This window comes from Symsagittifera roscoffensis, chromosome 5 (genome assembly GCF_963678635.1).
Source record: "Symsagittifera roscoffensis chromosome 5, txSymRosc1.1, whole genome shotgun sequence".
NCBI lineage: Eukaryota > Metazoa > Xenacoelomorpha > Acoela > Convolutidae > Symsagittifera > Symsagittifera roscoffensis.
In genome coordinates this window covers 58587109-58604023 of record NC_087066.1, presented here as the reverse complement: position 1 = coordinate 58604023, position 16915 = coordinate 58587109, and the positions used below count along the sequence as shown (strand labels likewise).

General features: G+C 34.5%; 2 protein-coding genes across 2 annotated transcripts in view; both read left to right on the top strand.

Moving 5' to 3' along the window:
- LOC134846877 (metabotropic glutamate receptor 3-like) overlaps window positions 1-2405 on the top strand; it is a 64098-nt gene extending 61693 nt beyond the window's left edge. The window contains exon 8 of the mRNA XM_063864288.1: window positions 1403-2405. Coding sequence (XP_063720358.1) covers window positions 1403-1563 — 161 coding nt within the window. The 3' untranslated portion in view covers window positions 1564-2405. The remainder of the gene's footprint in view (window positions 1-1402) is intronic.
- The window catches only part of LOC134846876 (uncharacterized), a 144575-nt gene that overhangs the window by 114757 nt on the left and 12903 nt on the right, over window positions 1-16915 (top strand). The window contains exon 2 of the mRNA XM_063864287.1: window positions 4268-4436. Within this exon, the coding sequence (XP_063720357.1) occupies window positions 4275-4436 (162 nt within the window). The 5' untranslated portion in view covers window positions 4268-4274. The remainder of the gene's footprint in view (window positions 1-4267; window positions 4437-16915) is intronic.

The window sequence follows — 16915 nt, the reverse complement described above, 5'->3', positions numbered from 1 at the left end:
GCTCCTACGGATGCATCGGTCAAATTAAATTGAATGGAGTGCAGAAAACGACATGGAAACGTTTCTTTTAAATTAGGTTTCATTGTTGTGTCAGAATGCATTTCACAAAAATAACTCTTTCGGGGATTGTCGCAGGCACTCCGCTACAGCATGGTATAAAGAGAGATAGAAATTCGAATTTTGCTGCAATCTGATTGGTCGAAAATGCGTTATTTTAATCTACTTAACAATTGCGTCCCCCTTTTTTTTAAAGGGGGGGGGGGGGGCAATTGTTAAGTAGATCTGAGAGATAATCTGCAGTGGACGTGGGAATATTAGGATACGATAGGTCAGGGAAAGGAAACTTTTCACAATTTACTTTTCTACCGAGACAACAAACCCCCGACCCCTGCAGTCAGGGGCGGATCTAGGATTTTCTCGAGGGGGGGGGGGCGGATTTTCAAAAAAAATTTTTTCCAAAATTTTGACGACCTTTTTTTTTTTTTTAGGTCAACCAAATTGATTTTTCGAGCTCTGCCAAAGCTCTGTTTTGCCCCTATTTTGGCTAAATTTTCTGCGCCGCAGGCAAATTTTTGAAAAAACAATCAAAAAAGCCGTTTTTGGGCACTTTTTGAAAAAATTTTACAAAAAAATCGCGTTTTTTTTGGCGCGCGCTCCCCCTCAAAGTTAGTATAAATTGGCGCCGAAGGCGCCTTTAAAAAAATTTTAGGGTCGGTCGGCCAAAAATGGATTTCTGAAAAAGTATCAAAGGGGGGACCCTTTGGGTCGGCAGGGGGTCGAATCCCTGAGGGGGAGGCGTCCGCCCCCCCCCCCCCCTAAATCCGCCCCTGCCTGCAGTCTAAACCTACTCCTGCGGATCCCCATTAAATCACCCATGACTACTGAATTTTTACGGAGGCAGAGTTTTTGAGTCAGGCTTTTTGGGCTGGTAATTTTTCGGAGAAAATGAACTTCTGGAAGATTTGGGAAAGTTTGTCTGAAAAAACTGAAAGCGTTAAATTGTAGGGGTCGGCGTTAGTCTAGTTGAATCAGATTCTTCTTTGATACAATTATTGGATCTTGTTAACTATCCCCCCCCCCCCCCCCCCCCTCTGGACCTTGTTAATTATCCCCCCCCCCATCCCCTATGCATATATTATTTTTGACAACCATTTCAAAAATGTCAACAATTAAGTGGGTTTTCATTATTACGCGTTCTGAATTTTATTGCTCACTATTTATATAATACCTTAATATAATAATATAGTTTTAAATATATATATTTTCTGAAAACTGTTTTAAGCTATTGAAAATGTGACGCCAAAGTTGAATTTCTGAAAATCGAATTAGGGGGTGGGGGGTAGTTAACATGATCCTAATTATTTACAACACTGATCAGTTGGAGAGTGAACTTGTTTTACAGACCGAGTGAATCGGAACAACGTGGCCATGGGCACGTATAGCGGCGGCAACCTGCTCACAACTCATGTCAGTTCAGACGGGGTCAATCGGAACTCAATGAGTCACAAGTCAGCCATGACTTCCTCCAGCAGCGAACACGACATGCAAGGATCTTATTTGTAATTTGTTGGAGCTTTTTGCAGATCATTTAATGCGAAATCGAGACATTTGTATATCGTGTAATAATTTTTAAAAGCAGAACTACTTAACAGTGGTCTTTTCTACCAGTTTCCCCAAAGTCGTGAAATTTTTATCCAAAGTTATTTGATCACCAATTGACTAAAACAGTATTTAAACTTGAATTTAAAACCAGATAGCACACTCAGAAAGTCAAAATAAAGAAAAAATTAGTTTGGTACCGCCTGAGATCATTTAGACTTTTTTTCTCGTAAAAACGAGTTATAATCGGACGAAATTTGGGAGAAACAATTTCTGTGACTTCATTTTTTAAATCAATAGAACTAGCCATATCTGATTGAATAATTATTTATTTGATTCACAATCTGAGCATTTTTGATGATCTGAGATTTTGGGGGTACTAACAAAAGACCCAATGTCTTCTCTGTAATTTCTGTTTATAATTTGTGTATTGATTAGACTCGGCGTATATTTGATCCAATTGATTTAAAGTGAAATAGCAGTTTAGATGGAATACGGTTTAGATGGATCATATTCTATAAAGAGTCAACGAACGAAGTGCAGACTTTTATATAGATCGCGATGATTTTTTTTTTTCGTTTTTTTTTCAGGAAAAGTCTGAAAATGTTTGGGCTCAAATTTACTTTTTCGTGGTTTGTCTTTTGATTTCTTTGTTAGTTCAGTTAATTTCCTTAGTTTAAAGGAAGGTAAAATCCACTTTTGAACAGCAAAAAGGTCGCGAACAACGTGATCGACGTTTAGTTTCGATATTGAAATTTACTTTTCAGATTTCCCACCAAAATAGAAAGCTTACTGATTCATCAAGTTCTCTCATATTGGGTTTTTTTTTTCAAAAAAGCGCCAATCATAAAATGTTCTAGAATTTCAAAGAGCTTCAAGGGCATCTATTTTTTTTTCAGGTAGATGAGATATTTACAAAAAAAACAAGTCAGTATTTTTTCTGTTTGCGTTCATTGATTTTTTACCAACTGTCTTTTAGCTATGTTTTGTGCTGTAAATTTCTGTGAAGTATTTAACTGATTTAGACGGTTTTTGATTAATAATTATGCAATAAAATTTTAAAAAGTTTTGAAAAAAGTTCGATTATGCAAAGCTCCAGTTTTTCCCCGAAAACGAATAAAGTTACCAGTGAATGATTTCACGTTTATTTTACCGGCAAAATCAAAGCTGAACTTTTCGAGGGAACAAAGCGAATGGATTAAATCACAATTTTGAGTGTAAATGACCGAGAGGAGTTTCAGCTTACAATGACATAGCAAATTGGGTAGCATTGACACAGAAATGGCTCTGATTATACAAGCGAAGCATAGTGTGATAGTACGATGCAGCTTTTTTCCATTTTAAGTCACAAATAAAAGTGCTACTTTTGGTGGCTTTTTGCTAATGTGAAAGTGCTATTTTGAGACAGTTTTAAGGCAGAAGGCATCATAATACCATGTTCTTTGAACTTTGATTTGTTTCATGTTAACGCAGTTGATGCTTTTTTAATTCATCAAATGAACCGAAAAAAGTCATTTGTTGCATATAACAATAGCATTATAAAATCCATTTCAAAAGTTTTCAAACTCAATATTTTCCGCTAGATCTTGAGTAAATTTCGCTAGATCAAAATTAATACACAACTTGGCTTTATACTTTTCATTTAATTACATGCAAAATGGTTTGGTTGACTTAAGTTTATTACATTCTAAATTTTTATATTCAAAGTTTGTGCTTTTGTGAAATTTGAAGCTCCCTTCTGCCGCATCTCTTTGGTTCCTATAAGCTTCAATGGCATTAACATGAACATCAGAGGACTGTGGGTTAATTCCCGTAGAGGGCATTCATTTTTCAAGTTTCATTAGATTTTTTTTTTCGACTTTTTATGTGTTTTGGCCTCTGTCCTTAATTCAGTTTAGAAAGAAGATTTTCTAAGGCATTTTTCGGGCATATATAAAAAATTCGCAAAATCAGCTTGATAAATTTTCATTGTTTTTGGCATCAAAATTAGTCTACAGAAATTAAAAACAATTTATTGCTTGCAAACAGACGGAAAAATAGTGTTTGCATGGTAAAGTGACAATCTAAGGGATTAGTCTAAAAGAATTAGCTTATGAAATAGTATCAATGCTACCTTATTCGGTAAAAACTTATTCAAACTTTAGAGCCTAAACTTTATTTCTCTACGAATTATTAAATTATTTTGCTATGTGAATAGTGGCTTTTTTATCGGGGTAATGTTAATTGGCTTCACAAATTTTGGTTTCGATGAGTTCACGTGGCTTCTAGGTAAAAGACTCCACTATCGAACAGCAAAAGTGTAATGGTCACGGAAAAACGTGATCGACTTTCTAGTTTCGAAAGAGGATTTTATTTTTAGATATCGCGGCGGAACAAAATTTTTTTACCCTATGATCCAGTTTTCTCAAATTGGGTTATTTTATTAAACTGTTTTCGTGAAGTTTATGATAGTTTGTTCTAAAACTTTAAAGAGCTCTATGGCCATTCATTTTGTCTTTGAAATTCGAAGTTTTATTTCCTTGCGTTCTGTTGGTTATGTTTTTTGTTCAAGTCAATTGGGTATTTAGAACGAACAGATTCAATTTTTCTTTGAGCACCTTCGTTCAAATTTGGTGGAATCGGGCCGTGTAATCAACGAGTAACAAGTTTTATTAGTTATCTTTTTTAGAATTGTTATGAGCAAAAAGTTTGACCGCGAAGATAAAGACAAGCTTGAAAAAGGTGGGAATGCAGAAGAAAAGGAGAGGAGGAGTACAAACGAGAGGAAAATCTCTGGAAAGGAACAAGTGGAGGAAGTCCGAAGTCAGTTTGACGCTACTGGGCGAAAATTAAATCAGGTATAGTTGAAGCTCAGTTCTGTAAATTCTAGAGTAAGACAATTTAAAAAGGACACTCATGGTTTTATTGAATTAAGACGCGATATTAATTCAAATGTTTTGAGATTCGTAAGCGATATATTTTCAGATAGGAGGTTTTATTGTTTGTTGCGTTTTTGTTAGAAAACAGAGCGAAAGTATCGATAGCTCTTTCGGTCTCTGCGAAGTCTGCGCGTAGACTGAAGCAGACTTATCTGTTCTGAAGATAGATCGAAATAAAAGAGCTGTGAGCTAAAATCGCTTTCGCTATATTTTTCAAGGTGAGTTGAAAAACGGAGCTATCCTCGATTAATTCGAATCATTGGCGTCAAATGATAATGAATACTGCTCAGAATTGGTATGTAGAGAAACAAAAACGTCGTATAATTATCCTCGCAAAGCCCCCCCCCCCCCCCTCTCCAGTGCAGTGGTCAAGTGCCGAAAGTTTGGTTAATAACCTGCGCTTTTCTGCCTGTACAAAAGCACTGGAGCAGATAACCCAAATGACGCAACAATTATGTTGGTTTCTTGGTTGATTAAAAACAAACGAACTACGACAGGTAAAGTTGATTCGGGTAAAAGTCAGAATTGAGTTTTGACTGTTTTCGAAAAAAGGTAAAGGTATGATGCGTCTCTATTGATCAATACTTAGTCTTTTTATAAGAGTGACCAATACACCTTCGTAAAATTCGGCTGTTTCCGCTGCCGAATGTTACAGCGGAAACTGTTTCGGCTGTAAATTTACTGATTGGGTGTACCAGCCGGTTTGATCACCTTTGAAGGCATTTTGCTTTTGAAAAGACGGTATGTGCGACAAAGCGTTCAAGTTTAAGGTACGAAATTCACAAACGCTTATCCATCGAATTTTTTACCATAGGGGTGGTAATCTGTTACTTGGTTCCATAAGGGTAATAGTTAAGATTCAATAGTTTTATAAGCAAGCCAATGTTCATCTCCTTAAATGAATTTGGGGGCGAGATTGTTCACGACTTATTTTCACATGTAATCATTTTTTATCCCGTTTTTCCCGGAAAAAAGTGGGATAATCTTGAAGCCAGGGCATTTGTTTAACAAATGGAAAAAAATCGTCTGCTCTACTCCTCAAGGCAGGTATAATCATGAGAAGCCGGACCATTAACCGATCCTTAGTGTGTGTGTATCCTGATTCTTATACCTTACACGTTTATGAATGGTGTTACAGGTTTGATTTGAAATATACATTTATATTCGATTGGTCATTATGGCTTTTTGTAGTATGTTCACCCTCATTAAGTCTCTGTCGTATCCTCTGGCATGGAGTTATGGTTAACATTTATTCAATGAAGGGTTGCCATAACTCAAATTACCCTCTGGAAGTGTTAATTAAACGTAGTTAATAGTGTAAACTGACTGTTATTGCAATGGACTCATAATTCTGTGCTTGTTTTGACCACAAACCACTCCGTAAACATGCAACACTTGCTATCTACTTCATCGTTTTAGTGTAAAAGGTTTGATGTTTCAAGGGGGGTAGGTCGTTTACCAGACCGACCTTTTACCAGGCTACAACTGCAAACGCCTTTACATTGGAAACTCACATCACCAGTAAATTGTACACGCTATACGTTATATGAGAGATTACACAAAATAAAACCTTCACCAGCTACCCTAATATAATACGAAGTGCATTTTTGTCTTCTGAATCTTAATTTCACTTGTGAAAACAAGTGAGTTGTTACGGAAACGAGCTAGTCGACTTGTCTAGAACGAAACCATTAAAGTTCCTTTTCACTTGGTCTAGCGTCAAAGCATGCGACTTCGGAACATAAGGTGTGGAGGTTCGATCCTCGGCGGGACATTTTTTTGAAGTTTCTGCCAGAATTTTACCTTCCTTTAATATGGAACATCAGCATGATTCGGGCCCCTCTCTTTTCTAGACCTCTTTATGGTTCAATTCGTGGTCGTACTTTTTTTCGATGCGTGGAAATTAAATTGTTTTAAAAAACATGAACTGTCGGACTATCGTTTGGCTACTTGTTTTTGTCGGCTTACTGTCCAAGCATGGAATTTAGTTTCTCCGCGCGCGCTCCCCCCTCAAAGTTAGTGTATATGGGCGCCTTAAGAAAATTTGTAGGGTCCTTCACCAAAAATGGATGTTTCAGAGGGGGACCCTTTGAGTCGGCAGGGGTTCGAATCCCTGAGGGGAGGTGTCCGCCCCCCGCCCCTGTTCAAAGCGCTAATATTTGTTTTAATGAAGCAGTTTTAATTATAATTGAAAGTAATGATATAATTTATAAGTTAATCAACTCTGATTAATTTGTATCATAGTAAAAGTCCATGAACGTAGTTCAGACTCTTATATAGGTCGCGATGATTTTTTTCTTTCTTTTTCAGGAAGAGTCTTAAAGTTTGTTCAGGCTCGAATTCATTTTTCGACTTGGTTTTATTTTCAAATTCAGTTCGTTTCTTTTGTTAACACTAGGGGGCGTTGGTGTATTAGTACGAACCTTCTTTTTTTTCTAACCTAGCTCCCAAATAACAGTTCTCATTGAAAGTGTTCACTTATTTGGTGGTACCTTTGTTATAATCACTGTCTGTGGCCTCGGAAATTTCATAGCATCTGTTCTCTACTTTGTTTGTGTTTAGTGCTTGGGGTTTATTAGGCGTCCGCGGCTGAGTGGTTAGTACGTGAGACTCAATCTCTAGGTCGCTGATCGAATCGTAGCCGAACTTTCAGTAATTCGATGCTTATTTCTACTTTTTTATTTGCTTTTGATAGAGCTGCTTTTTGTCGTGTTCTTGCTTGTGTTTTGCGAAGCGAAGCTTCGCCTCTGTGTAAAAGGAATGCAAATTACAACTCCACAAAGCTGTAATGGTCGCAAAAAATTTGATCGACTTCTAGTTTCGAAAGTGCAATTGATTTATCAGAAAACCCAGCGGAATAAATTTTACCTATTGATCCAGTTTTCTTAAATTGGGTTAATTTCATCGCCAGTCATAAATTGTTTTCAATGAGATTTAAGGGCATCTGTTTTTTCATCTGTTTTTTCTTTGAAATTTAAAAGTTGAGACGTTTTTCGTCTTTTGACTTTTTGTTAAGTGAAGTTCATTTTTTTAAAAGTGAGAGCAAACGCCACTATCGAACAGCAAAAATGTAAAGGTCACGAAAAAACGTGATTGGCTTCTAATTAACGGGAAATTAATTATCAGATTTCCAGCGACATAAAAGTTTAGATCGTTTTCCCAGCGAAATAACAGTTTTGATACCTATTGATTCAGTTTTCTGAAATTGGGTTAATTTTAGCAAAAAGTAGTCATAAATTGTTATTGAAATTCGAAGAGCTTCAAGGGCATGTATTTTTTCTAGGAAGTTCGAAAATTGAGATTTTTTCACACAACAAGTCAGTATTTTTTTCTGTTTACTTGCATTCCTTGGCTATGTTCTTAATTTAATTTCAAAATTTTGTATCTCAACATCTGGCTTCATTTTGTTCTCGGCTCAGCTGGCGTCTACCCAAGTTTCCGCGGCTTAGTTGCCGCTCGGTAATTGGTTTTGAAAGCTTTTCCAACAGAGGTGATTTCGGTTGTGTATGCGATATATTAGACTTTTCTGTTAACAAGTTATCTCGTTTATTTTGGCATGAATACTCTCCAGACATAGCTGCGTCCATAAATTTTTACTAAAAATGACTAATTTCCGCTCAAATTGTTTTTTGGGCTTAATGAGCAATCGCCTAGCTGTTGTCAGTTTATTTGACGTTTTTTCTGTCATAGTGTTTGTTCACCTAATTGTTTTGTAGCTGCTGCTGTGACCTAACTTCTTTTCGATAAATTCAAGAGCGAAAATTGGATATTTAGTTTCAATATTGGAGTTTTCATAACTGTGACCTGTTTGATATGAAATATTATAATTTTTGAAAATACTGTATCAAAATGTTTTGAAGTGTTAAAGAAGAACGAAGTGATTATCAGTTATACAGGTCCTGATATTTTTTTTTGCGTTTTTTTTTCAAGAAAACGTCTTATGTTTTGTTCACGCTCAAATTTGATTTTTTGCCATTCGACTGTGTATGTTTCAGTTCATTGGCTTCTTTTTTTTCAGAAAGGTATTTTTACACAAGCAAAGCTTGTGTGAGAGTATGAACTCTCTTTTATTCCTACTTAAGTCGCAAATATTAGTGTTTTTTTTTTGAAAGTGTTATTTTAGTGCAGTATGTGCATAATATCAATAACCAGCTATTAAATACAGCTAATGCTAAGAATATTATACTTCAAATAGCACTTTAGCTTCAAGGTATCATGGATCTGCGTTGTGGTTGGGAAGAATGCCTACTAACATGTCTCTATAACTTGAGGCATGTTAGTTGGTGAAATTATTTTTTCAAATTGTCTGGTACTGCTAATGCTGCGTAATTGGCTTGCGTCGCTTAGCAATTATTTAGACTCATAATTGGTGTGCGTCACTTAAGAAATTATGTAGAGACAAAGATTCATTCATTCAGTTTTGTGCTTGTTTATGCGAAGTGAAAATTTGCCTCTGTGTCATATTTTGAATTTAAAGCGGACTCAAAAAGTTATTAAACCAGTTTTCTCTAAATAGGATAAGTTTAAGGAAAAAGTGCCAATCTTGAACATTTCTTGAATTTAGAAAGTTGAAAAATGTTTAAAAACTGTGCAATCATTTTTTTTTGGTTTCGTTGAATTCCTTCCTGTTTTTCAACCAACTATTGGCTTTGTAGCAACGTTTTCGCTCATTTTTGTGAATTTTTTCAACTTGACGGAGAAAAAATGCATGAGAGAACAGGTTATAACAGGTTTTTATTGCTATAGCAGGTTTTATTAGCACATGAGATAACAGATCCTGAATCTATAAGTAAACAGGAGATAACAGATACCTTCAACACCGGCAATACAAGTGGGGAAAACCCAAATAAGCTCACTGCCAGAGCAAAAAAAAAAGAAAATTGAATTAAAGTTAGATAAAGATTTTCTTCTTGAAGCGTTAACAATTACCAATGACTTTTTGGACTCGTTGTTTTTAAAAAAGAGACATCAATATTTGTGACAATGAGCACTTTTTAAGTAAATCACTCCTTAAAAATGAATTTTTTGTTGGTTCTCAGATTTGTTTCCTAATTTTTAAGTAATTTTTTAAGTACATGATCTAAATAAGTAAAATAGGCGAATAGATTTTCCTCATGGAGATACCACTCGACAATCTGATGCCCTTTTGGTATTCTCCCAAGCCGAATTTAAATTGTAAACGTAGTTTTGTAGAGAGTATGGTATAAACTTCTGGCTTGAAAATAAAATTATTATTAGTACCAGTTAACCTTGATCTTGATACTGAAGTAAATAGATAGCATCATTCAGGATATAAACTGAGAATGAATGGGATTTTGTCTCTTGTATCTATTTTCGTTTCGAATATTCACCATCAGATCGGCGTGTGATGACTTTGATTTAGTAATCTTTAATTTGAATTGTGCGAAACATATTAAGTTTCAAATTGACAAGACACTTTTTTATCTGCATCAATTTCTTTTTTTACCTGAATGCAATTTTCGTGAGTAGTTTTTTTTGAAATTTTTATTTTGACATATGTTTTGCAAGTGATGCGAAGCTTCACTTCGCCTGTGTGTGTGTGTCAAAATTGCTCAAAAAAGCCTTTTCTCTTTACCGAATTCCTGCAAGGTAAGAATTTCGGTGGAAAAAGTGTTATAGGAAATAAAGTGACCCTCACTTCCGACTCGTCCCAAGTAAGACTATTATCTTATTGGTCTGGTAAAAGGCCTGGACGGTCTGGTAAAAGAGTGTCCTTCGTCTCAATTTTCATTTTCTTAGCTTGACTTGTGTTGATTGATAACATGGCTTCCCTTGTCTGTAGTTGTGCTTGTAACACCGTACAGAACATGTCATATATTCAGCTTCTATATAAACCAGTGGAAATGATCTATCATGCGTAAAATGGCTGCAATAGTCAAAAAAGATTAAAACGACTTATCCACTAGTAACATAGAAATATTTTCATACTTACTAAATATAAAGCTCTCGGCTGGTTTGTATTCTTATGAATATCTAAAATTGGTTCAAGGCCGGGCCCGTCTGCAAAAAGGTCGTCTCCATGGGCGGCAAAGTCTCTAATTTAGTAAGCTTTGAGATGTCTAACGTCTTTTTAGTTCATAAGCAAGCAAACTTGTTATGATATGAAAACTGACGACTTTCGAGAACTGACTCTTTCTTAATGAAATTTTTCTCTTAATAAATTAGTGCTAATTCGCGTTTGTAAACTCTATCTGTCAGTTAGATTGCTTAAATTGATTTATGCATGTACAGGACACCCTTCATCTTTTTCGTGCGTGTGTGCGGGGTGTGGTTGTTACTTATTGTATATCAAGTAGGCTCTTATTAAGAACTCTGAGAAACTCTTCCGTGAATGAATCCGTTAGCCACTAAACGTTATGCAGTGTGTTAGAACTTATAATTTTTTAAGAGTCAATGAACGTCGTTTCGTATTTTTCAAAAATAAGTTAAAATTGTTCAGGCTCTAATTTACATTTTCGCGGTTCGACTAATTTCGAAGGTAGAATTTAATTATCAGATTACCCAGCAAAATAAAAATATCACCTATTGATCCAATTGGGTCAATTTTATCAAAAAATAGTCAGTCATAAATTGTCATTGAATTTCAAAGAGCTTTAAGGACATTTTTTCAACGAAATTCGAATGTTGAGGTTTTTTCATAAAAGAAGTTTGAATTTTTTTATCTGTTTACTTGCGTTCATTGACTCTTTTCCAACTGTGTGTTGGCCACGTTTTTATTTGATAAGGTTAGGACAGTTTTTTCATTAAATGTCGAATGTTTGTAATTTGTCTAAAATTTAGCTTTGTTAGTTTTACTGATACGGATTTTTGTTTTAGTGATCAGAGTTTTGACGAATTTTTCCCGATAGCAACTTTTTTTGAATTTCTTTAGTGCCTTCTAATTTGATATAAAATCTGCTGTAGATGTACATCAAGGTATAATCATCGATTGTTTTAATTGGTACAAGTTTAGGCAATTTTTTTTCAACGGAAAACATTCCGATTTTCAGCTTAGAGGTCGTCTGAAATTTATATAATTTTTTGAACTCTTTGTTCGGCTCCTTATCTGTTGAAACCCGGCTCAAGTTTGATTGAAAGAATTGTATTTTTTTTTCAATGAAAGTACTCAAGGATACTAACAAAAGTTATAGCTAAGCTTTTTACTTCGGGAGATGGGCAAGGAATTCAAAAAATAACACGGAAGCTGTAGTATTCAGAAACCATTCTTCCACGTACAAGAGTACGAAAACTATTCAAAAACCGCCAGCTTAAAGAAATTTAGTCTTCAAAAATTTTGAGGGGAAAGGGAAATCTCTTTAGTATAATTTCATCTACAATGAAATTACAATTTCATGTTTATGCTAGCATAGTATATTTTCATGTACAACTACTGGTTTTTTTTTTTTAAAAGAAAATGTCATTTTTTTAAAACTCGTCACGAATTTTCGTAGCGATTCGTGTGAGAAATCTACTATTGGGTTTTGACTATTGCGCTCGCATTAAAAATTTTTGCATGAATACGTCACTTTTGGATCATTACAATGCTTCAATTGTCTCCAATGGTCAAGTATTTCATCAATATGCTACTTCAGAAGCAAAGAGTTTTTTTTAATAAGAGTGCTTGGTCATGTTTTGAGTAGTTTAAACTAAAAACATTCCGGTTTCTTTCACTTTATTCTTAATTCCTTGTTTGAGTTTGTGTTTATAAGGCTGAAATTAAAAGTTTGAACTTAAAATTGTTTTTAAAGTGTATTTTGTTTTTCTGAATTTGCCTTTGCGGCCATATAGATTATTAAGCAATGGCGACTGTTCGCTACAAAACTTCATGAGTTTTTGTAGGCAGTTTGTTCTTAATGTTTTAATTTTCAACTTTTGTTCTTCATTTTAAGTTTTCTTTAGTTTCTTTAGATTTTGCAAATTTTTGTCCGATATAAAATTTTGAAAGAGCTTTTTTCTGAAAAAAAAAACTTTTTTTCAAAAAATATTTTTACGATTGCGATTATCGAACTAGAATATGGACTTTTTTCTAGTTATTAACTAGTTTAACAGAATCTTTTAAATCATTTGATAGCTTGCTTTATTAATGAAGGTGTTTTTTTTGCAAATGTGGGTCCAGTAGTGTGGTGGTTAGGAGCGGAGCTATGTCGCGAAGGATCAAGTGTTTGAATCCGGGACTATGCCAGCTTTTCTAATTCCATGAACGTTGTTCAGACTCTTATATAGGTCGCGATGATTTGTTTTGTTTTTTTGTTCAAGCTCCAATTAACTTTCTTGCGGATTGATTTTTTATTTCTTTTTATGTTTCCTTTGGTAAAAGGATGGCAAACTCCACTATCGAATGTAAAAATTACGAAAAACGTGATCGACTTCGAATTTTGAGAATATAATTTAATTATCAGATTTCCCAGCGAAATAAACACCTTACCCAATGATCCAGTTTTCTCAAATTGGGATTGCGTTATCGAAAAAGAGCTAATTTTAAATTGTTCTATAAATTCAAAGAGGTTTAAGGCCATCTATTGTTTTCTTCGAAATTCGAAGGTTGAGATTTTTTTTTATAACATAAGTCAGTTTTTCTTCCGTTTTTTCTCTTTTCCAACTGCCAGTTGGCTATGTTCATTGTAGTTGCAAGTGATGTTCATTGTGTTTTTTGGAAACTTTGTTACAAAATCATTTTTTGGCTCAACTGGTGTCTGCTGAAAAATTGGAAGTTTTGTTTCGCTTCGACAGTTTTGTTCCATTGCTAATTTAAAACTCAAATGTTTTGTTTGGCATGTTTGCCTAGATCGAAATTTCATCGAAAAATTTTAGTAGACCTAGTTTTTTCAACATTCATTTTTTGTACTTCTAATGTTTTTTTTTGTTTGTGTTGTATCGCAAGTGATGCGAAGCTCCGCTTCGCCTCTGTGTGCGAATTGTACAACTGCAGTTTAATTATGTTTCTAAAAATGAGCTTCAGCGAAGATGTTTTAAACTATACGTACGTTTGGCAAAATTTTCAGAAAAAAGTTGATATAAAGTTCTTACTTTCGCTTAATATCCTGCTGACTCACCGTTTTCTTCCCTAACAACTAATTATCAGTCTTGCCCTGACTTGGCCACTAACGTTTTAAACACAAATAGTATTTAAAATTGCTGAGATATCTTATGAATTCTAATTTATTCAATTGTTCGATCAGGTGTCTTATAATAGGGAGTTATTATTTGCTTAACTCAGTTTCTTTTTAAGACACAAATTTTGTTTTTGGCAAGCGATTTAGTAGCATGTGTTTTGTTAGAGGGCGTGGTATTTACCTCACAAACTTGACGAGACAGCTGGGGCATGTTTTAGGTTGAGGTCTTTTCCGTCATTATTTGTTGTCTCTGGCCATTTAGGAGCTGAAAAGGGATGGGGAGGTTAAGTTTTTGAAGGAATTTTAAAGTTCATGTCCTCGCCTTATCTAGTGAAAAGCGTCTTTTACGCTGGTCTAATGATTACAAAAGATACTATGCTGTTCATCAATTTCAAGTCGGTGAGAATTTTTAACAATAAGCGTGTAGAAATTTGACAGCTTTTAATTAAGTTTTGACTAACAAATCAAACCATTAAGAACCCAATATTTTACAAAAGCCATTATTATGTTATAAGAGTAGTCTGTCTTCTTCCTAAATCGAAACTTCATTTGATCAATTCTATTTACTTTACTCTCTTCAACGATTTAATAGCATGCGTTTTTCCTAATAAAAACGCATTCATTGTTGGCTGGTAAATGCGTGGACTTCAGCCAACTGACCAGGTAAATGTTTGCCTATGAGGCAAAAAATAGTGCGAGAGATAAAGAACACTTTATGGATGTATCTATGTTTGCTGTTACAAAACTGATTGTGGATGATCTAGTGTACAATTTTATTAAGAGTAATGAACGTAGTGAAGACTCTTATATAGGTCATGGTGATTTTTTTAAATTTTTTTTAGGAGAAAATCTTAAAATGCTCTAATAGCTACAGATGTGCATTCATAAATATTGATGCATTTATGAGTGCAGTTCGGTATATATGCACTTTTTGAGTTCAATTGAATTTCATCTGCTGAAAGTTGCGTAAATAGCACTCTCCAAATACGAACGTGGAATAGCGCGAAAAAACTAACGATTTCTATTTTCCAAAGTGGAATTTAAATTTCCAGCGGAATAAACACTTCAACTATTGATCCAGGTTTCTCAAATTGGTTAATGTTATTAAGAGTAATGAACGTAGTGCAGACTCTTATATAGGTCTTGCTGATTTTAAAATGCATAAAATTCTGTAATAACTACAGATGTGCATTGATACATATTGATGCATCTATGAATGCACTTAGGTATGTATGCACTTTTTGAGTCCAATTGAAATTCATCTGCTGAAAGTTACGTAAATTGCACTCTCCAAATACGAACGTGGAAATGGCGCGAAAAAGTGTGAATGATTTCTAGTTTCGAAAGTGGAATTTAATTTTTAGATTTCCAGCGTAATAAAAACTTTACCTGGTGATCCAGTTTTCTCAAGTTAGGTTAATGTTATGAAAAAAGCGCTAAACAAAATTCGTTCTAGAATTTCAATGAGCTTGAAGGGTATCTATTTTTTTCTTTGAAGTTCGTAAGTTGAGATTTTGTCAGTTGGCTATGTTTAAATTTGAGTATTGAGGCAGTTGGTATTCGAAAGAAACGTTAGCACAGTCTGTCCTCTATTATTAATTAGATTCTATTGTGCATTTTTAAATTAATTTGTACAGCTTTTTTCATGAAGATGATTTTGCGAAGTATTATTACGCTTGCGATTAGTAAGTTTTATCAAATCGGAAGATAGGCTTTTTTGGGTTGAAAACTAGGTTAACAAAATCAGTGATTCATATGATGCTGCTATGAGATGCTCAATTTCATGAAATTGCTCAATTTTATCAAAAAGGTTTTCATGAAAATTCAAATTTAACTACCGGGTGGTACTAGTTACTACGGTAGTTTCAGGGGGAATTACAAAAGCATTTTGTTATCAGCTCAACTGGTGTCTGCTTAAAGATTGTCGGCCTTGTTTCTGCTTCGTAAATTTTGCTCAGTTGCTAATTTGAATTTCAAATGTCTTGCATGGTTTGTTTGTCTAAGTGTATTGGATTGGGTTTTTACATAATTTTTTTTGGAAATTTTTATCTCTTTTTACAATTTTTTTTTCAAAAAACCTTCTATTGATTTTCAAAAAGAAGAATACATAGAAAGCCCGTCTACATTCTTGTGTGCCTGCATTTTCCCCTGGTCTCTTTTTGCCTTACTCCTGTGTCTACAGCCTTCGAAAAAGTATGTGGGGTTAATATTTGACCAATGTTTTTTGATTTTTTTTAACCTAACCCACTAATTTTGAGATTTTGGTTTCAATGAATAGAACGGATTTGAAAAGCTCACCTTTAGAAGCGGCTTCGCGCTTTTACACATTAAATTATGGCCCGCGAATTAGTCAATATATTTTTTTTTTGACCCTTTTGTGAATCTTTTTTAGATATTTTCGAGAACTAACCTCCCGAGGTTGTGGAAACAATGGAGATAACGGGTAATTGGAAGCTCCACCGCTTAAGCGGCCACTGTATATTTTTACACAAAATGTTAACGTCCTCAAAAAACCAATTTTGATTTTTTTGAGCGTTTCTTTTCTAAATTTTATGAATTCTACCGAAAAATAATTTCACATATCTTTCATAAGAACGGGTTGTTCGCACAACTACGCCCAAGTTTTTTTGATGCAAAATTTAATGGAACTCGGAAAAGCCTAATCTGCCGGGTTCAATTGTTTTCGGGTTCAACAGTTTTCGTGTTCAATTGAAATTCATCTGCTGAAAGTTACGTAAATTGCACTCTCCAAATACGAACGTGGAAATGGCGCGAAAAAGTGTGAATGATTTCTAGTTTCGAAAGTGGAATTTAATTTTTAGATTTCCAGCGTAATAAAAACTTTACCTGGTGATCCAGTTTTCTCAAGATAGGTTAATGTTATGAAAAAAGCGCTAAACAAAATTCGTTCTAGAATTTCAATGAGCTTGAAGGGTATCTATTTTTTTCTTTGAAGTTCGTAAGTTGAGATTTTGTCAGTTGGCTATGTTTAAATTTGAGTATTGAGGCAGTTGGTATTCGAAAGAAACGTTAGCACAGTCTGTCCTCTATTATTAATTAGATTCTATTGTGCATTTTTAAATTAATTTGTACAGCTTTTTTCATGAAGATGATTTTGCGAAGTATTATTACGCTTGCGATTAGTAAGTTTTATCAAATCGGAAGATAGGCTTTTTTGGGTTGAAAACTAGGTTAACAAAATCAGTGATTCATATGATGCTGCTATGAGATGCTCAATTTCATGAAATTGCTCAATTTTATCAAAAAGGTTTTCATGAAAATTCA